A 26,395-nucleotide genomic window follows, 5' to 3' on the forward strand; every position below is an offset into this window, starting at 1 on the left:
GAAGTTCACACCACAACCATAACAATAACGACACAGAGAAACAATTTAATTGGAATCACTTTCAGAATTATTTTTTTTCCAGCTGATGAATGATAAAAACCATGACAGCCAATTAGAATCCACATGACTTTAATGAGCTCAAGCATTTAAATCAACAAATGACAAAACTGCAGTGTGCTTATAATAAACAGAATATTATTGTCCCTTGATGTGGATGCCGGTATAGTTATAATTTGATAACTATGAATGTACCTTTGCATGTCAGATTGTCTCTTCCTATATAAATGGACAGGTCTTGTCTGTAATGTGGACCAGACCTTATGCTGATAGTCAAAGGTCTGGTTATGTGAAACTAAACAGCCTGTGGACATCTCCAGGCCTCCAGATGCACGTCCATTATCATTCCAGCTTTTTCAGTTCTTCATTGATTTCCTGCTGACCCTGAGATCACTGAACAGTGTAAATCCTCCATGTGTTTGGGCTTGAGAGGGAGAGAACGTGTTTGTATATGCAATGCACATCATGGATAGATGGCTTTACTAACAGCAATAAACAAGCCCCCACTATGTTTCTGTTGCTGATCGTATGTGTTAGTCTTTTGTATGCAAAACGCCTCAGTGCAGAGATGTTTGCCAGTATGTCATTAATGTTCTTTGGCTTAGAGTTCACAGGTCTGAACAGAATTCACTGGCTGAAAGCTGCTGACATGTTGTACAGGCTGTAATCACACATTGTGATGTTCTAATTAACGGCTTTATCAACTGGACAGCTGACTGTGATTAGAGCAGTTAATTACTGCAAATAAAGATGAATTATGATGAATTTTACAATGATGAACGCCACAGGGATTTAATTATAACTCACTTTGATGAAAAACATCCTGGCAGCTGTTGCAGTTTTGCTGTGGCTTGAAAAAAATGCTATTGTAACATTTAGCTTCAAAGGAAATGTATTACAATATTTTTTTCCAGTGTTATCAAAGTCTGTGAAATAAAAATTTAATTTGTCATTTTTCTTTGCGTCTGAAGTAATTCCCACAGATCCAGTTCAGAACAGCAATATTAAAATGGAAGTACTCACTGTTCAGATGCTTCTGGCTTTTTGAAAGCATCTGATTGTCATTTGTGATATGAAAAACCAAAGCTGATCGCTACTGCTGTTAAAGGGATAGTTCATCCAAAAATGAAAATTATGTCATCATTTAATCTTCATATTGTTTTAAACCTGTGTGAGTTTCTTTCATTTGCTGAACACAGAAGAATGTTGGTAACCAGTTTCTGGTCCCCATTTACTTACTATTTATTCCATACTATAGACGTCAATGAGGACCAGCAACTGTTTGGTTACCAACATTCTTCAAATATCTATTTGTGTGTGTGTGTGTGTGTGTGTGTGTTCAGCAGAAGAAAGAAACTCATAACAAAATGTATCAGATGTTACAAATTCAATACAGGGATTTTTTTTTTTGCCCCCTCAATTCAGGGACCTTTTTCTCTTTTTAAAGCATTTTTGTGCTAAGCTTATTTCGTTTTCTGACTCTGGTGCTCTTCAACGCGTGTAAAACTAGCCAATCAGATTGGAGCTGGTGATTTCAGCCAGCTCTTGCTATTTTTGTGTGCAATATGCATCAGTTGGACTGTGTGCGGTCTGAGGCTGTGACTAAGGTAGAAATGACTTCATGGAGTAGATTTCCAGCTAGGGGAAAGTTTTAAAAAACTGCAAAATAGAAGGTCATGGAAAAACTATTGTTCAGATGTTCTGCTTTCATCTGGGTCTGAGTGATGTTTGTACAGCAGGATTGTTATCAAAGATGGAAAACAGCCACCTCTTTATCAGTAGGAAGAATGGGGCAGAAAAATAGGTGACCTCCCCTAGGGTTTAGCTGATCTCTCTGATGTGGGTCAGGAAGGATGGAGAGATGGATGCCGTCACGAGTCACGTAGCGGAAATCACACCCTCACTATCATTCAGAAACACAGAGGGTGGTATGCGCCAAGCTCTGTATAGCTTCGATTAGGAATAGTATACTTCTCTTGCTATTTTCACAATGAAATCTGTTTGATATCCATTTGGGCTGCATCAAATGAAATGAAAGCAATATGTGATTGTTAGATCACAATGTCAAAAAGTTGTTTGGACACACATTTGGATTGAAAATAATGGAATATACATTACAATTCAAAAGTTTGGAATCATTATCAGGTTTTTAAATGTATTTTTAAAAAGTTTATTTTCACCAAGGCTGCATTTATTTGATCAAAAATACAGTAAAAATATTATTGCAATTTAAAGTAAATGTTGTCCGTTTTAATATATTTTAAAATGTAACTTATTCCTGTGATGTAAAGATGAATTTTCAGTGTCACATGATCCTTCAGAAATCATTCTAATATGCTGATTTACTGCTCAGGAAACATTTCTTATTATCAATATTGAAAACAGTTGTGCTGGTTAATACTGTTGTGGAAACTGTCATTCATTTTGTTTTCAGGATTCTTTGATGAATAGAAAGTTCAAAAGAACAGCATTTATTTGAAATAGAAATCTTTTGTTACATTATAAATGTCTTTACTGTCACCTTTGATCAATTGAATCCATCCTTGTATAAAAGTATTAATTTCTTCAAAACTGACCCCAAAGTTTTGAACGGTATTGTATATGATTTCAGAATCAGAATCAGAAGAGCTTTATTACCAAGTATGTTTACACACACAAGGAATTTGACTTGACGACAGGAGCTTCCAGTGTAGAAGAAAGTACAAACATAGTGCAGACATGCATGATAGTGTAGACATACATAGGAATAACACAGTAGGGATGTAATATAAAACTAATATAATAAAAAAAAAAAGAAAATTTGAATAATGTGCTATATACAGAATAGAAGTATAGGAACATTTTAATTGTTTAGGTAAATGTACAGATATGTTTATTAGTGTGCAGATAGATATGTTATTTACAAAGTGTGCAGTTTAATATAAATATACTATGTTAGTTGTGATGGACGATGTATAATTATGAAAGCTTAATTGTTAAGACGGAGTATAGCCTGTGGGAAAAAACTGTTCTTGAACTTCAGGAGCTTGACTGAGGGGTCTTTAGAGGTGCAGTCATTTGTGTAGAGAGAGAAGAGCAGTGGGTATAGAAAAGAATCACCTCCCTTTAAAATAATTACGTTTTGTTGCTTTGCAGCCTGAAATGAAGACGGACACAGTTTTTGTTTTATCCACCTCTATTTACTCTGACTAGGCCATGCAAGGACATTCACCTTTTTCTTCTTCAACCACTGTGTGCTTAGTTTTGCTGTGTGTTTTGGGTAATTGTCATGTTGGAAGGTAAACCTTCTTCCTATTGACAACTTTCTGGCAGAGGGCAGCAGATTTTCCTCAAGAATTTGATAGTATTTTCCCATCCATTTTTCCTTCTATCCTGACAAGTGATCCAGTCCCTGCTGCAGAGAAACACCCCATAACAGGATATCACCACCTCCATGCTTTACTGGAGGAATGCTGTTATTTGGATGCTGAGCTGTATTGGATTTCCACCAGACATATCGATCGGTGTTGAGGTCAAATAATTCAATAATTAATTATATTTAATTCAACAAATAATAATAGTTTTAGTCTCATCTGCCTCAGAATCTTGAAGGTGAGTTTTGGCAAAGCACAGTTGCGCATGTGGCCTTTCTTATGGGGTGGTTTTTTTCTTGCAACCCTCCCGAACAAGCCACATTTGTGGAGAATTTGTGATATTGTTGTCACATGCACACAAGGACCACTCTTTGTCAGAAATTCCTGCAGCTGCTTCAGAGTAGCTGTTGGCCTCTTAGTCACCTCTCTGACCAGTTTCCTCTGGCTCTTTCATCCAGTTTGGAGCGACGTCCTGATCCAGGGAAGGTCTGTGTTTTACCAAATACCTTCCACTTCTTAATAATAGACTTCATTGTGCTTCTAGGCATTGATAAAACCATTGCATTTTTTTTTTATCCCGGAGATCTTTTGACAGTTCCTTGCCACCCATAGTTGATTGTTTGCTTCAGTTGCACTACCAAGGGCTGAAATTCTCCAGGAAAGCTCTTTTCATGCTGAGCTGATCAAAATGAGCACAGCTGATCACAGTTGAAAGTCAAATGTCTTTGTTTGCCGTTGAGAAGGTGATCAGCTACACCTGATTGAGTTTACAAGTCATTTTTAGGAGTGGGGGGGGGATCTGTTTTCCAACTCAGTGAATCTGTTTTTTTTTATTGTTTAATTTTTTTCTGACACGTTGGTGTTACATCTTTCACTTGCACTGAGTAAATACAGCAGGATAAAACAAAAACTGTGTCCGTCTTCATTTCAGACTGCAAAGCAACAAAATGTGATTATTTTAAAGGGAGTGATTATTTTCTATACCCTCTGTATATAGCATACTACAGTTCAGATGTTTGTTGCATATTGCATACTGTGTCACAAAGTAAGCCTATATAAAATGTTATATAAAATGATTTCCCCCCAGTGTTTACTAAGCAGCTGTGCGGATTTATTAGCGATGAACAAAAGCCCTTTTGATTGTTACTTAGGATTTAGAGAAATGGAAAACTTCTTTCCTTCTCTTATTGAACTTTATTCCCAGCTTCACCCCCGGTGACACCCATAACATCATCTCCGAATTATTTGAAGGATTACACACACACTTTATGGGATTAGCTCCAATTTAAACAGATGATTACCGCAGTGGAGCATGGCCTCATGGTAATCGATCAGGGACAAAAAATGTGCATTACACAAGTTGATTTGTGGGCTAGCTGAAGCTAATCTAGGGGAAATGGCTGGTTTAAGGAGCGGGAGTGAATCTGATATGATGGAGATCAGAATACTTTGCCAGGAACCTCTGCTTCATCTTTCAGCCTCTAAAAGCATTCGGCCATTCCTGCATGTGCTAATGAGTCCCACAAGTCAAGGAGAGAGAGAGAGAGTGTGTTCTCCTTCATCATTAGGTGTTTGCTGCATGTGTGAAACATTAAACATGCTATCTATCCGCTTCTATTGCTTTCACATTTTCTGGAGATTTCTATTTAGCTATTAAAGTCAGTACAGTGAGAACAATGTAAAATGTGTGCCCACTGAGAAGGGCTGTGGCTTCCCTTTTGCCAAAAACTTCAACAACAATTATGCACTTCTGATTTTGGCCCTCCGTTAATCTGACTGTCCGTGGGCGGAATTAATCATGCAGAAGTTTGATCTGTAGTTTTAGCAAAACAGTCCAAAATTTCAACTGATGACAAAAAAAATTGTGTTTTGTGTCATCCAGCGGACGTTTTTCCTAATAAATATATGGATAGATCTGGGTGCAGATAACACAGAGAAAGAGTACACATTGTTTATTTACATATACTACCAACACTGAAACAATACAAAACTGGGTAATAATCTTATTTATCTTTTAAACCTATGGACTCACCATCAGCTGCATTAAGAGCTTCTTTTCTGGATTTTGTAGTGCAGTGAAGTCAAAACCCCCTGCCTGAGGCTCTCCAGTCTGACTTCTCAATTAGTTTGAGATCTGTACCCTCATCCCCAGCTGACCTGACCACATTTTCTCCTATTAATCTGTTCATAGTCCGGGACGACCCCAAAACCCAACCCAACACTCTTCTCAACAGCCTGGATAGAAATCACACTCCAGCACTGAAGCCGTTCCAAAACTCCCCGAGCACAATCTCACCACCTGCCAAATTCCTGATTAGCCTAATTCCAGCACTCACCAATAACAGTCTTTCCCAATTTTGGTTTCTCAAATGGTTACTAAAGCTATCAGTTGTCTGGTTGTGTTATCCTCCTGTGTGTCGTTAGAGTTGATTTGATTTCTCTTTCTCTGGCGGGAAACTTGGACGCCATTAGCTTGTGAATGTTACATTTGGATTGTGGTCAGTATTTCAAGTTTCTCACTGGCGTGCTAAATGTGCAGTAGTGGAACCTAGTCAACATGAAATGAAAATTGGATTGGTAAGATAGGGTTTTTAATCGCTTTCTTAATACATGTTCCTCTTCTGCAAAATGTAACAACTGTAGCAACCAGTGGTGCTGGGCCTTTTGTAACTTTGTGTACTTGAAGGGCTTAGAATTACACTGTTAGACTGTTCAGGGTTTTTTCCAAATACATAAAGTATGTGCTAAAACGTGGAGCTGACCCAGAAGCAGCTTGATAATGCTGTAATGATGGAAATATGAGGTGACTGGTGAAATATTCATACTGTGTGACTGAACCTATTCTTATAATGGAACAAGACAAATCAGTGAATACATGTTTTTGTGTTATGCTGACTACACTTGGCTTATTTCAGACAAATCAAACATAGACATAACATATTTCACCTCCGAAACAAATGGGGGAAAAATAATTGTGTTTGGCATAAAGAAAATGAAGACTTTTCTTGGGACTTTTTGTGCAATTACACATTTCCACTCAAATTTTCTTTTTTTTTTGTTACTATACTAAAATGCTAAAAATAATCCTCCCAAGACAGTTTGTTTAATTAAAGACAAATTAAATTGACTTAAAATATTACTTTGATGTACAAATGGATGGAAATGTACTGTGGTGTGATGCGCTCCTTTTAAAACTTTTTAAATGGCATTTTAGTTATTAAATTATATTGTTACATTACATTATATTATGACCACATGCTTTTATGGACATATTAATTGAGAGAGTATATGGCATGTTTGTACTTAAGTTATTTTGCCACACCATTTGACTATTAAAATGCAAAAAGAGAAAATCTCAGTGGCCCTAGCTTGGAAGGCCAAACAAAGTCGTTTCACTTTCACAACGAAACACAGCGTCTTCACGACATGGTGGCGGCGGCAACAACAATACTACAGCGAGAATAAAAGTTGGCAAGTAACTGGAATTGCCAGTAAATTTCACAAATAATTACAAAGAAATGTCAAGAAACATTCTGAATATGAAATTTTCAAGTAGAAAAACTGAAATAATATTTTTTCGTAAAACATTCTCCAATAAACTTCCAATATTTACTTCATTTGTTTATTTATTTACAGTCTATGCAAGTATTATTTCTCTATTTTCATACAGTACTTCAACTCGTGGACCACATGCTTTTATGGACATATTAATTGAGAGAGTATATGGCATGTTTGTACTTAAGTTATTTTGCCACACCATTTGACTATTAAAATGCAAAAAGAGAAAATCTCAGTGGCCCTAGCTTGGAAGGCCAAACAAAGTCGTTTCACTTTCACAACGAAACACAGCGTCTTCACGACATGGTGGCGGCGGCAACAACAATACTACAGAGAGAATAAAAGTTGGCAAGTAACTGGAATTGCCAGTAAATTTCACAAATAATTACAAAGAAATGTCAAGAAACATTCTGAATATGAAATTTTCAAGTAGAAAAACTGAAATAATATTTTCTCGTAAAACATTCTCCAATAAACTTCCAATATTTACTTCATTTGTTTATTTATTTACAGTCTATGCAAGTATTATTTCTCTATTTTCATACAGTACTTCAACTCGTGCGTCCATATTTTTGACTTGGAAGGCATCACTTTCCCAGTCACTGATTCGAATGAGACCGACTTGTGTTTTATCTGTCAGTCTCACAGCTCCTCTTCTTTATTCTCTCTCTCCCTCTCTCTGTCATTTGTCGCTTGTTTTCAGTGACGTCCCACCCGTCTGTTTCCCCATCACTTCATCTTCCTCATTGTATCCTTTCTTCCACTCTCATCCGTACTCATTCTCTCCTCATCCATCACCCACTCCTTTTCTTTTTTGTCACAACCCACCCCCACCACACCTCTCTCTCTCTCGCTCTTTCTCTCTCTGTGAGTGTGTGTGTGTGTGTGATCTGCTCCTGCTGTCTGCTCCACACATTGTCCAAGATGTTCAGCTCTGATCAAGCCATCATGGCAGATGCTTAATTGTGTCTGCCAAGTCTGTGATGTGCCCACAGTCCCACAATCCCCTGGCACTCGTGCTCATATATGGCACTGGTCTTTTTCAGGTGGGATGCTGTTTCCTGGCATTTAGCTCTGAAATGTCATCAGGACAGACAGGATGTAAATAGAAGAGGACTAGTTTCTAAGTGCACAATCCAAGCTTTCAGGTTTATTTATTAAATTACTTACTTTGGATGGCGTCTCAGGACACAATGTTGGTTTTGATAATTCTGTGCCACTTTGGCTGAATAATTATTATATATATTTTTTTTAAATTTTACTGATTGACTTTGTGTTGGTAACAAACATTCCCTTTCAGTCGCAGCTCTGATCAAGCCATCATGGCAGATGCTTAATTGTGTCTGCCAAGTCTGTGATGTGCCCACAGTCCCACAATCCCCTGGCACTCGTGCTCATATATGGCGCTGGTCTTTTTCAGGTGGGATGCTGTTTCCTGGCATTTAGCTCTGAAATGTCAGCAGGACAGACAGGATGTAAATAGAAGAGGACTAGTTTCTAAGTGCACAATCCAAGCTTTCAGGTTTATTTATTAAATTACTTACTTTGGATGGCGTCTCAGGACACAATGTCGGTTTTGATAATTCTGTGCCACTTTGGCTGAATAATTATTATATATATATTTTTTAAATTTTACTGATTGACTTTGTGTTGGCCGGCTCGGCTCCTCAGCGAAAACCTGAATATGCGCTGCACCTGCTGCCTACTTATACTCACGCTGTGATCAGCAGCAGCTGGATGCAATAATCGCATGCCAATGTGCATTGGCTCGTTTAGTTTACACTCGAAGTAGATTGGTCCCTCTAAGCGAGATCCCAATTTCGTCGGTCCTCCGACGTGACGTCTCCGTTCCCTCCTTCAGGGAACGAGGGTTACATACGTAACCGAGACGTTTCGTGTGGTTTCAATGCAGTGGTTTCCTTCAGTGGTAATTCATAAAAATGAGTATTCTGTCACTATTTGCTCACTCTCATGTTGTTTCACATCTGTGTGACTGACTTTCTTCTCTACACTCTTACAAATAAAGTTTTTTTTAGCAGTGATGCCATAGAAGAACCATATTTGGTTCCCCAAAGCACATTTCTTAAATTAACCAATCTTTGTTAGTGTGAAGAGTTTTATTAATCTAAAGAAACTTTTTCCACTATACAGAACCTTTAGTTGGAACAATTGGTGCCAATAAGGAAACTTTATTTTTTATAAAACCTTTACTGGTGTGTAGAACACAGAATGAGATATTTTGAAGAATGTTCATGCTGCGTTTTCCATACAATAAAAGCAGACAGTGACCAAAAGTGTCAAAAATTATCATAAAATAGTCCATACAACTTGTGCACTGTGTATTCTGTGTAAGTATTGTGTACTGTGTAAGTCTTGTGATATCAGACAGCAGTTTTGTTTGAGGAACAGACTGAAATTTAAATCTTACTGTTAGCTGTAGGTCTATTTACATTTTCACATATTTCATAAACTTGGCACATCATGATTGGTTATTAGACAGCTTGCTGTATCTTCACACAGTACACCTTAAAGAATTATTGTGAATTCATATATTAATGCTAGACACATTAAGGATAACATGTACCAAAAATCTTTGTCATATCTTTTCAGTACTTTACTAGCCTTTTGTTTTAGCGCTTTTCATGGTGCAAACATGAAAACTGCTCTGGTCATGTGACAATTTGCACTAACCATGTGACACTTCACATATTTAATTGAGACTCTATATTTTTTTTACATATTTGCAGGAAATGCACTAAAACACCAGTCAGTAGCATTTTTAGAGCTTTATAAATGAAAACCTTCTTTACTGTCACTATTGTGACCGGTGGGATTAAATTAATTAGACCGACATTAATGTTTCCATTTCATTGCCTTATTATTTAATTTTGCAAGCGGTGCATGTTTCCATGTCTTTTCCTCTTTCATCATCTCACAGCATGCAGTCACACTCTCACTGAATTCTCATTAAACAGCTCTTTACAGCGAGCCTCACAGGAGAGGGCGGCGGGACGTGGGGACATGTCGGCAACTCGCCATCCTTGTGTTCCACGTATTAGCAGACAGTGTCGATACACTCCTGAGCAAATGCATGCTATAATGATAAAAACCAGTTCTTTGATGTGTGAGGAGTTTTAAGAGCCACTTTGAAATGCTTGATGATAAAACAAGTGTTTTTTCTCATTCGGAGGAAATCATGTAAAGTGCGTTTGGAGAGACTTCTCTTAGGAAATAGTAAATAATGCAAAAACATGGTATTTCAGATTTTTTTTAAAAGACAAAATCTCTCTTCTGAACCACTTTTATGATGAAATTTCACACTGTATATTTGTTATCTTTGCATTAATATACTTATTTGCATATTTGAAAGTTTAATAATGTTACTTGGACAAGCGCAGCACATGACAAGCACAAATGTTTTAATAACTGCTTGTCCATGTGTGGAAATGTCTCATCACACCAAGGTTTTTATGTGATTAACATTATCAGAATGTTCTCTAATGGTCATGTTTGTGTTTTTTATAACCTATAATCAACTATATTCAGGGAAGCAGTTGTTAAGTGTAAGTCAATGCAATTTCTGTCATGTTTGATGTTTAGATGCTAAAAGAAATGCACAATGTGTGTGTGTGTCATTTAATATTTGACAGGAATGAAAACCAGGCTAAGAGGAATTGAAGTACAGTGTGTTGAATGGATAGTATGGTTGTTTAACAAGCATACCAATTGTTTAACCGAGGAAACATCTTTCAGAAAAAGAAATGTTGCCAAAAGTTGCCAAAAACCCCATAAAACAGTTTTGAAAATTTCGTGATCTAGGACCTTTATACAGTGTGTGCCATTGTAAAGACTGTACATCTATCCCTCACTGCCTCATTTTCATCAACATTAAATTCAATATGGCATCTAACCTGACTATAGTGTATAGGAAGTGTATGATTGGTTGCCTGTTGCTAAATAACTCTGGCACCACAACTAGTGTAGTTTAAAAAGCTTGTATGATGCAGATATAATTGTACATATGCCATTTATTCAATAGATCAGGCATTTTCCACTGGCTCCAAATGTGTGGCAATAAGGATTATGTTCTGTTGAAGTTTTGAAAGGTGTTTGATGTCGCGTTTGATTATCTCACAGATCATCTGAATTTGAAAGAATCATTACTGAGATGGTCTGTTGTTCTATAGTTCCTGCAAAAAGTATTTTGCAGTTTAAGAGTTTGACACATAAAAAAGTCTCTTGTGTCAAAAATCCTTTGATAGTCCTATCAAAATCATCAAAGTCTAAAAGGAGAAATGATCATGCAAATTAGTTGTCACAGCATGCTTTAAACTTTTATTCCAGATCATTCCTCATCTGAATCACTCATCTAAATATATGTCCTCTCAACTCTTTCTCTCTCTCAGATGGTGGCATTAGAGAGGCAGGTGTTTGATTTCTTGGGCTACCAGTGGGCTCCTATCCTTGCAAACTTCTTCCACATCCTGGTTGTTATCCTGGGTCTTTTTGGCACCATTCAATACAGACCTCGCTATATTGTGGCGGTAAGTGCTGCTTTTAATTTATCTTTACTATGATGACCTTGTAAATCTCACAAAAAACTGTTCAGGTCATATTTTAATCACCAAAATTAAAGTTTGGATATTTTACTTTTGGATTTGTTTTCAGTTTTGATTCTTCTCAGTTGTCATTCTCATTAGATTGTCATCTCATTGCTATGGAAGCTTGTTTCTGCCATGGAATAAAAAAAGCGACTTTCTTCTCACAATTTTGACTTTTTCTTACAATCGTTTGGTTATATCTCTCAATTCAGACTTTTTTCTCGCAATTCTGAACAAAAGAAGAATTGTAAAATGTTGCAAATTACGAGTTTATAACTGTGAGATATAAACTCACAATTAAAAGGAAAAATGTCTGAATTGTGAGATAAAAAATCGCATTTACCGTTTTTTATTCTGTGGTGGGAAAAAAAATATAATGTGAGATAAGTCGCAATTACCAGCTTTTTATTTTTCAATTCTGTGGCAGAAACAGGCTTCCATACATTACAATAAATCATATAATGTGAATAAAATAAATAAGCATGAATTAAATGCATTACAATAATGAAAACAATAGTTAAGATTATAGGAATCGTCATAAAATAATCACAAAATGCAAAACAACAACAACAAAAATCATGTTATTTTTCATTCTGTTCATTTTGAAATATGACCCGGACATGTTCTTGACAGGCTTTGCTAGCTAAAAATCTGTTTAATATCAGTGTCAATTTGGATCTGTTCCTTTATGACAAACTGTTTTAGAAATGCTTATACGCAAATAGTGTTTGTGACACATGCAAATCTGCTTACTGTTGATGAAAGACAGCAGGCCTCTGAAGCAGAATTGAACTCAGCCCCTAGCTGATAATGGACTCGCAGCACTGCAGACACTGGACTAGCCTTATACTTTGACACATTCTATGGCATTTTAATCCCCTAAATCTCCATCTAATTATCTTGAATTAAATTATTAGAGTCCAGCTCCCTTCAGTTCCTCACTGGGTCAGTCCATGATGCAGCTTCACTTCAAGTTCAACAGGATTATCAAGCCTTTAGTTCAGTTGATGAGACGGGAAGCAAGCTATTTTTGGAGTTTTAATATTCATACAGAATTTTTTTTGATAACCAATAGTCTTCAGTTTACATCATAGCTCAGTGAATCCATGGCTATGTTTGAAATAGCATAACATTCTATTCTTCTTATTGCTACATTATAATTTATAATTCATATCTGAATATAGCATACTGTGCACAGTATGCAAATTTTCTGCATGCTTTGAAAAAAATGAGACGGCCTACTAAGTTTGCCAAAATGTGTATATTGTGTAGAAGAATGTATGCATGACAAATAAGCTAGAAGTAACATCAGCGCACAGTCAAATATCTATTTTGATTTCTTATTTAATCAGACTGACAGACGTCAAGTCATTTTTAAACAAAATGGGGTTAAATGTTGTTATTTTTATTTTTTTATTCTAAGATAGACACTGTGAGAAACATGAAGTCATGCAATATCAATGCAAAATACTATTGTTTGAAACTTTCATCAATGTATAGTTTTCCACTATTAAACTATTAAAAGATACAGTGTATATTGCTCATTATGCTCTAAATACTAAGTTAATATTCCCTTCCAATGCATTATTTGCTATGCATTTTGCTAGTGTTTTGCTGATATTTGTGAGCATTTTCATTCTGGATCGCATTAAAACTGATATAAAGATAGTAAAATATAAAACTGAGAGGATGAGTTAATTAGCCACTATTTTTACTGATCTCTATAATAATACACTGAGCTGCTCATTATACATTAGATTTACACATATGATTACACCAAAATGTGATGCTAATTAATTTCAAACAGAAAATTCTCACATGGTGAGTAGAAATATCAAGTTAATCAAAGTGACAAAAAAGTTGAGAAGCCAGGAATAGAACAAAGCCGTGAGAAAAGGCAGAAGGACGAGCCTGGAAACAAGACTTGCGGTGCTGAGACTCCTGGGAATGGTGAGGAGTATTGCTCAGGCTTGTGTCACGTCTGCTTCACAATGGGTTCAAATTACACCAGTCACCATATAATAGTGATTTGACGTGTGAATCATTCTGTCTGAGGTGCATCATTTCCCTTCAAGACATTCATTTTCTGAGCGATAGACGTATTAAAGCCTTAGTCACAAATGGATACAGTATCCTGTCAAACAATCAGTTTTAACTTTAAATGAACATTCTGTGTGAAATACAACTTCTTGTCCTTCAATTTATAGAAAAAAATGTAATGCAGTTATCTAATGTGCAATGGAAGTCAATGGCGTGATTGAAACAAAGTGCTTATGAGCAGAAATGCGAAGCTCGTATTGTTGTTAAAGCTCTTACATAAATTATGTAGTTTAAACATTTATTATGTGATCTGTAACGTTGTCCTTTGAGGTGGTACTGCTTTTCTCGGTGGGTGGATGAATCTGCGGTAATGTGTTAACAGTGTAATTCCTGTGGATGGAGTTTGCCTCATGTAAACTTTCACAACTTTCCTCCATTTGAAACTTTGTGTGAAACTCAACTATCAAAAATAGAAAAATCCTCAGACAGTCTTCTGATCTTTGTATATCAGTGGAGGAAATCCCAGTGGAAGGTGTTTTGAAAAACTCTTTTGTAGGAAATTGCTCTATAAAGTCATCTCAAGCTGGTCTTCTGTAAGGGACTGACAGGAAACCTGAGATCCATTTTTACTCTTGTGCGGCATACACTTCTGTATTCTCTTTAAACTCCCCATGAGCACTATCTGCTTCATGATAATGACAAAATTGAATGCACGTACCTTTTTCTGTTTCCGGGAGTTTGTATATACCAGCAGGCTCAGTTTGGAGCGCTAATTCAGATTAGCATTTCAGTGGGATTTATAGGCTTATAAAAATCCTAAATGATTGTGTGTGGTAAACAACAGTACAAACGACCAGGAAGACAAAAGGCATGGTGTTCAAATGAGATGTTCTACTATAAAAAGAAGATTGAATCAGAACAAAGAAAAATACAAATCTGGAGATAAAAGATAAGAGTGTGTAAAAGAAAGGTGCTCAGGACTGAGCTCTAAATCCAAACACGCTCACTGCGGATGTTTTCAAGCATCTGCTCGACTTCTGTCTCCCATATACATCAGCTCTGATGTTACTGCTACTCGAGCGGCTTGAGTTCAAACTTGTTCTAGATGGTAGTTAATGGCCAGCCATGTCTTGCATAAAAGTGCTCCAGTGTGGTAGTTCAGTGGTACAGTAATGGTATCAGGTGGTAAAGTAGTGGCCTAATGGTTAGAGAGTTGGACTCGTAACCCAAAGGTTGCGAGTTTGAGTCTCTGGTTCGGCAGGAATTGTAGGTGGGGGGAGTGAATAACCAGTGCTCTCTTCCACCTTCAGTACCATGACTGAGGTGCCCTTGAGCAAGGCACTGAACCCCCAACTGCTCCCTGGGTGCTGCAGCATAAATGGTTGCCCACTGCTCTGGGTGTGTGTGCACTTAGGATGGGTTAAATGCAGAGCACTAATTCCTAGTATGGGTAACCATACTTTGGCCACACTTCACTTCACTTTGATATATACTATAGTCAAGTCAAGTCAAGTCAAGTCTGCTTTATTGTCAATTCTTCCACATGTACAGCACATACACACAGAGAATTGAAATTGCGTTACTCTCAGACCCTTGGTGCATACAGATAACACTAACAGTAGAACATAAATACAGATTTAAATATAAAATACAATTATACAAATAAGGTAAAATGTAAAAAAATTTATAAAGCAGCACAAGGCGCATGGCAGATAGAGTGCAAACCAGTGAAGTAAACAACAGTGCAGATATAATGATTGTAGTGCAAAAGAGCTTATTCAGACTGATTAAAGTGACAGTGTGTGTATGTATTTGGGAGGGGGGAGTGGGAGAGTCCATCAGAGGGTCAGAGTTCAGTGGTGCATGGGGCAAAAGAGGGGAGGAGGGGCAAGGTCGGAAGGGAGTTCAGCTTCCTGACAGCCTGATGGATGAAGCTGTCCTTCAGTCTGCTGGCCCTGGCCTGGAGACTCCGCAGTCTCCTCCCTGATGGCAGCAGACTGAAGAAGCTGTGTGTCGGGTGGGTGGGATCACCTGCAATGCAGAGGGCTTTGCGGGTGAGACGGGTGTTGTAAATGTCCTGGAGGGAGGGGAGAGAGGCACCAACGATCTTCTCAGCTGCTCTCACTATGCGCTGAAGTGTCTTGCGGCAGGACGCGTTGCAGGCGCCATACCACACAGTGATGCAGCTCGTCAGAATGCTCTCGATGGTGCCTTTGTAGAAGGTGCACATGATGGGGGCCGGGGCTCTGGCTCTTCTCAGTTTGCGGAGGAAGTAGAGACGCTGCTGTGCTGTACTGAATGGTTTTACTGAAAAAAATGTGATGTGATATGAAAATTCTGTCATCATTTAGCACAAGAAGAGATTTTGGACAAATGTTTTGTCTATACTATGAAAGTCAATGGGGTCCAAAAGTTGTTTTAGACCTCTTTCATTGTATGGACAAAAAAAACACAAGCAAGTCATAAAGGTTTGTAATGACATGATGGGAAAATGCATTGTCCTTTGCCAATAGTGTAAAGATGTTTAAAGCACAGCTCACACAGAAGTCACTTTCAAACAAAGTGGCTTTCGGGTCATGTGACCAACTTGAACAAGAGCGAAATCTGCTTTGGGAGGTTTTCACCCTCACACAAAATTGCCAAATGCGCAGATTCCTATTGAAATGACTGGCTTTCGCCTGTGAAGTGTCTTCAAGCAACAGTAAATGTGACTGCACCTGTGGAGTGTAGCCTGTGTTTGAATGTTGGAACCAATTGTTGGAATAATGAATTGTCCATCTTTTTGACAGTATACTGTGTGGACAGCGCTGTGGGTGGCCTGGAACGTCTTTATCGTCTGCTTCTACCTGGAGGTTGGAGGTCTATCAAAGGTAAGAGAGATTCCCATCTAAAGTTACACATTGGTGAGCCCTCAATGTTTAGGAGTACGAGGCATTTTAATGACCCTGTTTTACAGCTAAATGTGGCTATTTATGATGTTTTTACAGACTGTCTGAAACTTTATTTAGAAGTGCTTGAAGAAGTGTCTTACTCTTAAGTTTGCATTGAACACATAAGAAACTAGTACATCTTTGTAGAGGAAATGAAATCAGATTAAAGCCTTTTGTAAAACAGAAGTTGAAGCAGTAGTTGTGTTATCCCCAACCCATCCCATGATACACTTCTGTCTACGTGTGCTGGCAGGTCATGGACTCAAACACTCAGCCCCTAGTGTGTTAGCAGTGAGAAACAAGATCGCTGTATAATTTACACATTCTCCTCTCTCTGTGTGCGCTTGTTTATGACTCCTGCTTGGCCTGTTTCCTGGACTCAGATTTCTTGTTCTCACAATGAAAGCTCTTATCCGCTTTCAGGAGGTGGAATGAAATTGGACATCTTAAAGTCTGCAAGTAAATCTGGTACATGTGTAATGAGCTGCTGTTCTTTCAGAATTAAGCTTTTCCACTATTGTCGTCGCTGCATTAGACAAAATGGCTCTGGAAGGAAATATTTGTCCCAAAAATTTTTTCCAAACTCATACAGAATTCATACATGGTAGATATTAAAGTGAAGAAGTGATGTGACATGTGGCCAAGTACTCGGAATTAGTGCTCTGCATTTATCCCATTCAAAGTGCACACACACAGCAGTGATCATACACACCTGGAGCAGTGGGCAGCCCGGGGAGCAGTTGGGGGTTCGGTGCCTTGCTCAAGGGCACCTCAGTTGTGGTATTGAAGGTGGGAGAGAGTGCTGTACATTCACTCCCCCCACCTACAATCCCTGCCGGTACAAGACTCGAACCCGCAACCTTTGGGTTACAAGTCAGACTCTCTAACCATTAGGCCACGACTTCCCCAAAATATTGGGTTTGAATGACCATGATTTTTATCAAGCAGAATGTGTTCCTGGATCAACATACTCGATTTTCCTGGAACTAACCAATCCAATTTCAGGGTTAGGTTTAGAGTTAAGTTAGGGCTAAGTTTGGGTTTGAACATAATTTAATTTCCCTCTAATTTTAAGAAAAACTAATAGTTGTGGTTGGAAATAGGGTTAGGATGACGTTTTGTTTGACGGGAATGTTGTTCCAGGTCCAACAAAAGAGGTTAATTACATCCTCCATGGTAAAATGACACTGACACTGTTGGGATGTGTAGGAATGTTCTGCATACTTGCATTGAAGATGTTTCAATACTGGTTTTGCTTCAGAACCCAGATTTTACATTGGACATCAAGTGGCAAGACAACACAGTATCAAAATTGTTTACAATACAAAATTCTTAATTCAGCAAGGATGCATTAAATTGATCAAAAGTGATCATAAAGACATTTGCAATGTTACAGAGAATCATGAAAAAATATGGTTTCCACAAAAATATGAAGCAGCACAACTGTTTTCAACATAGATATTAAGAAATAAGTAGATAATTTTTGAAGGATCATGTGACACTGAAGACTGGAGTAATAATGCTGAAAATTCATCTTTGCATCACAGGAATTGCATTTTTTTATATATTCAAATAGAAAATAGTATTTTTAAATTGCAGTAATATTTCACAATATTTCTGTTTTTACTGTATTTTTAATCAAATAAATTCAGCCTTGGTGAACATACAAGACTTCTTTCAAAAACATTAAAAAATCTTGCAGACCCCAAACTTTTAAACAGTAATTTATTTATATATTTCTTACATATCTTGCTTTGAAAAATCTCAACAGGCTTGTTCTTATAGTTTGAGTGTTTGGTTTCTCGGTGTCTCTTGAATTTCAATGGCTTCATGCTCTTAGCAGCCAATAATTAATCTCACAAAGCCTAATGTGTTCAGCACAAACCGTCCTTGTCTTTGTATCAGCTGGATTTAATGTTGTTCGAGTCATGTATTTATTTGAACCTTTTTAGTTTTGTTCTTTGCTCACAAGAGAGTTGTGTAATTGGACTCATGGCCTTGGACAATATCAACAAAAGATATGGGAAGTGCTTTCTGCACTTTAAGTTTATTTATTAATTTACTCTATGCTTATGCACTCGGTTACGTTTTATCCCACCTTTATTTTTGTGTTTTTCCTTTCATCCTCATGCTCTGCTTCCTCTGTCTCACACAGTCACGCTCCGTCACTCCCTCCCTTTTCTTTACTGTGCTGTCACAGGTGGGACGCCCTTCCCCCCAACCCCCCTCACCTCGATAAAGTCAATGCATGAATATTCATGAGCTGATTCAGACAGATCTGCTGTCCAGAAAGCAGCGAGTAGTAGCGCATTGATCCTTTCTTTTCTGTCTCTGTGTGTTTATATGTGTGTGTGTGTGTATGTGTATGTGTGTTTTCTCCATTAGCCGCTTGTCCTCCTGCTGTCCATATGTAGCAGTGAGGGAGCGCTGTTTGTCCATCTGTTGGGTTAATGCCTGAGTCCGGCCCTCTGCCACCTGCTCCTCATAACACCCCATTATTCAGCATGCACCCACTGCATTAACACGGCCCACCACAACCCTCAATGAAACACCTCAAAATATGACTGTCTCACTGCTGTCTCTACTATCATACGGCAAATGACACACCATATGATAATATCATGCTGCACTGAGGACCCCCTACTGTAAGACTGATTATGATTAGACTGTGATGAGAAGAATCGCAAACAGTCTGACATTAGATTCTATCCATCTATCTATCTATCTGTCTGTCTGCCATCTCGCAGTGTTAATCATATCTGTCTATCTCTCTGTCTTGTAACGTTGAGCATATATGTCCATCTGTCAGTGTGTTTATCATATCTGTCTGTCTGTCTCACAATGTGTTTGTCATATCTGTCTTTCTCACATTGTTTATTATGTCTGTCTGTCTCTGTGTTTATCATGTCTGTCTGTCTTGTAGTGTTTCTGTCTGTCTGTCTCTCTCGCAGTGTGTTTATCATGTCTTTCTGTATCGTAGTGTTTCTGTCTGTCTCTCTCTCGCAGTGTGTTTATCATGTCTGTCTGTCTCGTAGTGTTTCTGTCTGTCTCTCTCGCAGTGTTTATCATGTCTGTCTGTCTCGTAGTGTTTCTATCATGTCTGTCTCATATTTCTGTCTGTCTCTTTCACAGTGTTTATCATGTCTGTCTGTCTTGTAGTGTTTCTGTCTGTCTCTTTCGCAGTGTGTTTATCATGTCTGTCTGTCTCGTAGTGTTTCTGTCTGTCTCTCTCGCAGTGTGTTTATCATGTCTGTCTGTCTCGTAGTGTTTCTGTCTCTCTCGCAGTGTGTTTATCATGTCTTGTCTTTCTTGTAGTGTTTCTGTCTGTCTCACAATGGGTCTCATTCACTAATAATTGTGTAGATTATTTGTATTTATACACACATTCAATCTTCTCACAAAAACGTTCTGCCTAGTTAACAACACGTGTGTACGCACATACATTTGTTAACCTCGTCCAAATGTAAGTGAAAATGGAGTGTTCTAAATGAGCGGCCGAGCACATGAGGTTAGTCATTAACACAAATCCCGCCCAAACCATCTCCATATAAGGGCTTTCCACACAACCTTTCCTTTACAGCATTTCGTCACTCTCATCAAATATGCTTAACGCAACCCCATATATAGCTCTTTACATAAGTGTTCTTGCCAGATCCTTGATCAATGCCAAGTGCACAGTCCTCAAAACCAGTTCAAACACATAAACACATCTAAACAGACCCAGTTTACAGACTTCTCATTAGCCAGCTGTACATACTGTACTTACATACCTCGCAGCTCGAGCTAAAGGCTAACTCAGCTTTTCTTACTCTTTTACTGTATATGAAGTATTTTAAAATATTTTTAAGATAAACATACATTTCATTGTAACTATATAGTGTATATATAAATGTATATAGCTAGCCGTGTTAAATGCAATATTTTTTTACCCTGATTATTAAGTCCACCCAGAGTATGTGCTTTTTGCGTACATGCTTTCAGTTATACCTATATTTCTCATAAATTTAGAATACTTTTTAGTACGAAGGTTTTTAGTGAATCATGATTTGTTTGCAAAAACGTTAGTACACAGGTTTCACGCACAAATTTGTTCGTATGCATGCTTAGTGAATGAGACCCTATGTGTCTCGCAATGTCTGTCTATCTGTCTCTCTCTCTCACGATGTTTATCATGTCTGTCTTTCTCAGTCTCGCAACGTGTTTATTATATCTGCCTGCCTGTCTGTCTCTCGGTGGGTAGGGGTCTTTAAATAACTATTTATTGTAGTTCTTCTTGCTTGAATTGCAATTACTACTTACTATTTGCTATACAAATTCAAATTTATTTTAGAAATTGAAGTGTAATATAAGCATTCTCAATTTAGTTCTGAATGCAATAAAATGCACCTCCATGCCTGCCAGCGTAAATACATTGCAGTGTTTACAGATTTGAATTACTAATGATACAGGAAAAAAGGTGACTATTAATAATATAAATATTAATTTTAGAAGTCTACCACACAGTGCTCTTTCTTTGATCTTTAATCTTCCATGAGCAAATAGAGGTGGCTTAAAGTATTTTGCTGTCATCAACAACAAAACGGCACATGAATCTGTGTTAGCTTTGAGTGCTCCCATGGAAACGAATAATTCAGAAGACTCAAACCGCTCAGAGTCGAACCACAGAGTTGTCATCTCATAATTACGATAATTCTGACACAACATGAACATGGAATTAATCTCTCACATTCAGATAATGGAGAACCATATTAACTCTCTGAACATGAGACATGTACTTTCACTGAAGAGGAAAGGCATATTAAGTGGTTGAACACTTTATGAAATGCTCTCTCTCTCTGTCTGCTTGATTGAGGTGTTTTGGTGGGGTTGTCCTCTCATGCATGGCCGCCGGCTGTGGCTGTCAGTCTCACACTGTGGCTGTGATTAAATACGGGACAGGACAGTCTGTATCGACCCCCTCCCCGAACACACAAACACACACTCCTCTCAATGACATATAGTGACGCGTATAATGATAATGCCTGCTGATGATGAAGGGGACAAATGCCTCTGTGCCTCCATCAGCCAGAAAGAGGTCAAGGACGAGTTCCTCTCTAATAAGCATAGGAAAGTCCATAGGTTTTCATTTTGACAAGTGTCATTCATCTCATACAGCCTGAGAACTGTGTGGATTGACAGAATCCATTACATCTGATGTACACGTATCCGTGAGCATATGAGGAACATTTGCGACACAGACGCATAACTCTGAGGTGACACTTGTGTTTCACGGCACTTTCACACATGCATGCAGCATTCAGTTTAAGGACTGTGTGAATAGATGCCTACATAGGTAATCCCTTTATTTGCAGGAATATATGAATCAAGAGTCAGAAATCTTGATTTCAAATGGAAAGATGTGTTGTCAGATAGTATTGCTGAATAAATGGCACGAATTGATAGTAGGGCTGGGATATATAAGTAGAAATATGTTTTTTTTTTCACTTTTATGATGTTTGATGTATTTCTTGATAGTTATGTACTTGCTTTCATGTGTAAAATCGGTCATAAATATGACCACAACAAATAAACAATGAACGCATATTGAAAGCGATCATGTGCTTCCTCCATCTTTTGTATGTATGCGCGTCTTTCCTCCCTCTCTCATGTCTATGGAACAGATTCTTTGTTGGCCCTGTGTTAAATTATGCATGCATGCTTTACAGCGCGCAGCCCCTCTGTCACTCACTCCCTCATCCTTTATATTGACATGTGGCTGAGGCTGACGACAGCTTCTCCTCTCTCTTGTTTTAGGACAGCGATCTCTTGACCTTTAACATCTCGGCACACCACTCCTGGTGGAGCGAGCATGGGCCAGGCTGTATCCGAAGAGAGATCCCCGCCAGCGGAGACCACAGTGCAGACACACAGTCCTATATATCCATCATGGGCTGCCTGCTGGAATACCAGTACATAGAGGTCCTGCACAGCAGCTTCCAAATCCTTATCTCTGTAAGTCACTCCAAACACATACATGCACAAACAAATTATATGCCATGTTTTTACTATAGTTTATGGTCTCCCCACACTATATTTAGACTTACTATATTTGTATGTCTGCTTCTACATAGCATAACTAAAAGCATCCCATAATATATGTTTTTCCAGACACGCTTCCATCCTAATGGTGCTTTTTCATTATCTTAGGAAATAATTGGCTGTCTCTCTACACTTAACCAGTCCTTTAAAACTACAGCAGTCTAAAGTGTAGCCTGCACACACTGTGCATGTGTAAAACGCCCCTGCCTGAGTCCTGAAGCCCTGCTGTTGTGCTGAAGTGGCCCCTTGAGTTGAGGTCTGGCGCGGCTCCAGGGTTAGTTTGGCAAACTCGGTGGATTATATTCAGCAGGCAGCAAGCAGAAGGACTCTGAGCTCATTTTCTGAATAGGGATTTGTTTTTATTTGTTTTTTTGCGCACAATGGCCTCCAGAAGTAGTTGGATTTAAGCCACACTTATAATGTCTGAATTATTGCATTAGATACAAAAAGAAAAATATTAAACCAAGTGGCATCAGCAAAAACACATGCAAAATATCATATCATATCAATATAATATAATATTCAGATCAAATGTTATTTTAAAGACATTAATACTTTTATTCAGCAAGGATGCATTAAATTGATCATTTTTAATTTTATAAAAGATTTCTATTTCAAATAAATGATGAAAAAAACTGTTTCAGTTTCCACAAAAATATTAAGCAGCACAACTGTTTGCAACATTGATAATAATCAGACATGTTTCTTGATCATTAAATCACTATATCAGAATGATTTCTGAAGGATCGTGTGACACTGAAGACTGGAGGAATGATGCTGAAAATTCAGCTTTGATCACAGGAATACATATATTTGAAAATATATTCAAATAGAAAACAGTTATTTAAATTGTAATCATATTTCACAATATTACTGTGTTTGTATTTTTGGCCTTCATTACATTATTAATGTAATGTAATATTACATTACATTATATTACAGTCTGCATGTCCTTTCGGTATTTTCATGCTCATTGACTGAAGGCATATTGCTCACCGTCACACCTAAGTTGTATCTGTTCATGCTTGTTTTCGACTGTTTGTCTGAGGACTAAGCAAATATCTGTGGAAATGAAGACTGCATGTTAGAGGAGGTGGTAGGGGGGTGTTTCACTGTAGGCTTAGAAGTGCCGGAAGCTTCTTCAGAGTGATGATTATCTGCTCATGCTCCAACAATGAACTGCTAACTTCATGGTGAGAGTTGAACAAAGTGGCCTCCAGGAAGTGGGAGCTTAAACACACTCTCCAGTCAAGCTCCTACAGGCTTCTTCAATGGGAATGCAGAGATTAGTTAGAGGGATACAGATTTTTATCTCCAGTGCCCAAAGTGCTCAGCTTGTGGTCTTGTCAAAATTTGAGAATGAAGTAAGAAAATGTTTAGAAGACTGAGATGACGGCTAAAGGGCCAAATGAATCTCTTTTTTGTTTGTCAAATTACACCACAAAATCAAAAAAAAGATTAGATTTTTCATTAAGAATGAAATAATTTTTTGGACTATAAAGCCTTTTTTGCATTGTCAGTACAGAAAATAAATAAATAATTACTTTAAAGGAATCTCATTACTCTAAAAATCAAGTTAAAATTATTTCTATGTATTCAGTATATAATTATTATAATTTATATTATAATTAGTATCATGAATTCCATATAGACTTCTTACCTAATTAATTTTAAAACCCACTGAAGGGAAAAAAAAGAAAAATATATAATATAAATATATTTACACGATATTTATATAATAATAATTATTGTTATTATTATTGGGAGAAATATGACACATTTCTTGACATTTTTCATTAAATTCACGCACGCAACAAGTGGTGGTGGTGGGCAAGATTGGGAGAGAGGGGCTTGTGTCACCTGTGTGACAGATTGTTTTGTTGCTCAGAATTGAGAGGGCAAACGATAGAGCAAGCGAGTAGAGCCAGATCATAAACATTTCTGAGGTGTGTGTGTGTGTGTGTGTGTGTGTGTGACTTCAGAACTAGGTCACTATCAAAATTACTTCTGCTGTAATGAATAGTCATGTTCTTATGCTTCTGAGAATTTCACCACAGGAGTCACAAGAGGACAGTCAGAGAGTAGAGTAGGACACACATCAGAGATGACAAGTGAACAACTGAAAGAGTCATTAGCAGAGCTACATGTAAATCCCTCCCTCTATGACAACTGAGAGGTGCGTATGCGAGAGCACCATCTGTTTTCCTCATTAGTGTAACTCAGAGGGAGCTACCTGTGCAGAGAACTCATAAACATCGCCCTTCAGATGAGACCTATTCTTCTGTTCATCATCCTTCATCACGTTTCTGAGATTACGCTTTTAGCCCTCAAAGACTGATTTAGCTTTTTTTTTGTGGTCATTTTGGTCTGCCGTGATTATTTTTCTTTAAATGTTTTTGCACAAATGCAGTGATTTATTATATTATGAGGACTAGTTTGGCATTAGTATTATTATTATTATTAATATGTTTGTACTGTAATTTTTTTTAAGTTTGATAAAAGTTAACAAATGAATGTCCCAAAGTTTAGTAATGGGGTTGCAAAATTAAAATAAAATAATGTAATATTTTAGTTTGACCTGTAACATTTCGTTTGACCTCCTAAAGTTGACGGTCGACATATTTTAAAGGTTAAGCACCTTCTCTTACTCACAATTTTTTCAAAGCAAAAAAAATTGTACTGCTGTCGTAACTAGTATGTGTCTCAGTTTTCATTTCTCTGTGCTTTTTCTGTTTGTGTTTTATCAGCATAAGTGGGTGGATGAGTTCATTCCTCTTCCATTTTAGGCTCGCACTGTTTTCCCTCTTTTTTTCTCGTCTGACATCTCTTTCCTTTCATATCTCAGTTGCTTCTCTCTTCAATAAAACACTGAAGTCAAGATAAGGGAGTAGCTTCAAGAACAAGAAGAATATCTTGTTAGGATGGTATGGGAATTCATCACTTCCTTTCCCATCATGCTCTCTGCCCCAGGGAGCAAACATAGATGGCTGTATATTCAAGAAACTTTTTAGCTGAGATTCAATCCACACTGAGAATCGGGCATTATTTGAAACAGCCCAAATAATGCACACTTCCCCCCAAAAAATTGTAGCAGCTGTTAAACACCTTTTAACTGACACTGGTCCATAGATATGTGTGAACTGCAGTGTCACCTATTTTGATGCAAACATCTTCTCTAGTTTTTTTCTTCATTCATTCCATCACATATATAGGAAGGAGATGTTTAGCAGAATGTCCAGGTTGTTCTATACAATGAAAATGGATGTCAGTGAATTTTCATTATGAACTTACTACTACTTGATTACCATGGTTACTACTACTACTATTACTAATTACTACTACTGCTACTGCTGCTGCTACTACTACCAATAATACATTATTCTAGGGACTGCCATAAGATAGGACTTCAGTTATTTAAGTGCAACATTTTTAAAACGTTTCAAATGTTAAGAAATCAACCGTTTAAAAATGTATGATTCCTGGGTAAATTCCTGCCCATCTTCCTTCAGCACCCAAACACACTTTAAAAAAATGGTCATAGATGGCTGTATATTCAAGAAACTTTTTAGCTGAGATTCAATCCACACTGAGAATCGGGCATTATTTGAAACAGCCCAAATAATGCACACTTCCCCCCAAAAAATTGTAGCAGCTGTTAAACACCTTTTAACTGACACTGGTCCATAGATATGTGTGAACTGCAGTGTCACCTATTTTGATGCAAACATCTTCTCTAGTTTTTTTCTTCATTCATTCCATCACATATATAGGAAGGAGA

General features: G+C 37.6%; 1 protein-coding gene across 3 annotated transcripts in view; it reads left to right on the forward strand.

Annotated features, from left to right (window-relative positions):
- LOC107594068 (sodium/potassium-transporting ATPase subunit beta-1-interacting protein 3-like) overlaps nt 1-26,395 on the forward strand; it is a 72,664-nt gene that overhangs the window by 22,507 nt on the left and 23,762 nt on the right. For 2 of the 3 annotated variants that reach the window (XM_016284029.1, XM_016284012.1), the window contains exons 2-4: nt 11,375-11,512; nt 16,399-16,479; nt 22,333-22,530. In XM_016284029.1, coding sequence (XP_016139515.1) covers nt 11,375-11,512; nt 16,399-16,479; nt 22,333-22,530 — 417 coding nt within the window. Of the gene's footprint in view, nt 1-5,965; nt 5,988-11,374; nt 11,513-16,398; nt 16,480-22,332; nt 22,531-26,395 lie in introns of those variants that run through there. The other variant, XM_016284021.1, reaches the window with a different exon arrangement.

Source organism: Sinocyclocheilus grahami, unplaced genomic scaffold (genome assembly GCF_001515645.1).
Source record: "Sinocyclocheilus grahami isolate Dianchi unplaced genomic scaffold, SAMN03320097.WGS_v1.1 scaffold10.1, whole genome shotgun sequence".
In the NCBI taxonomy this organism is placed as follows: domain Eukaryota; kingdom Metazoa; phylum Chordata; class Actinopteri; order Cypriniformes; family Cyprinidae; genus Sinocyclocheilus; species Sinocyclocheilus grahami.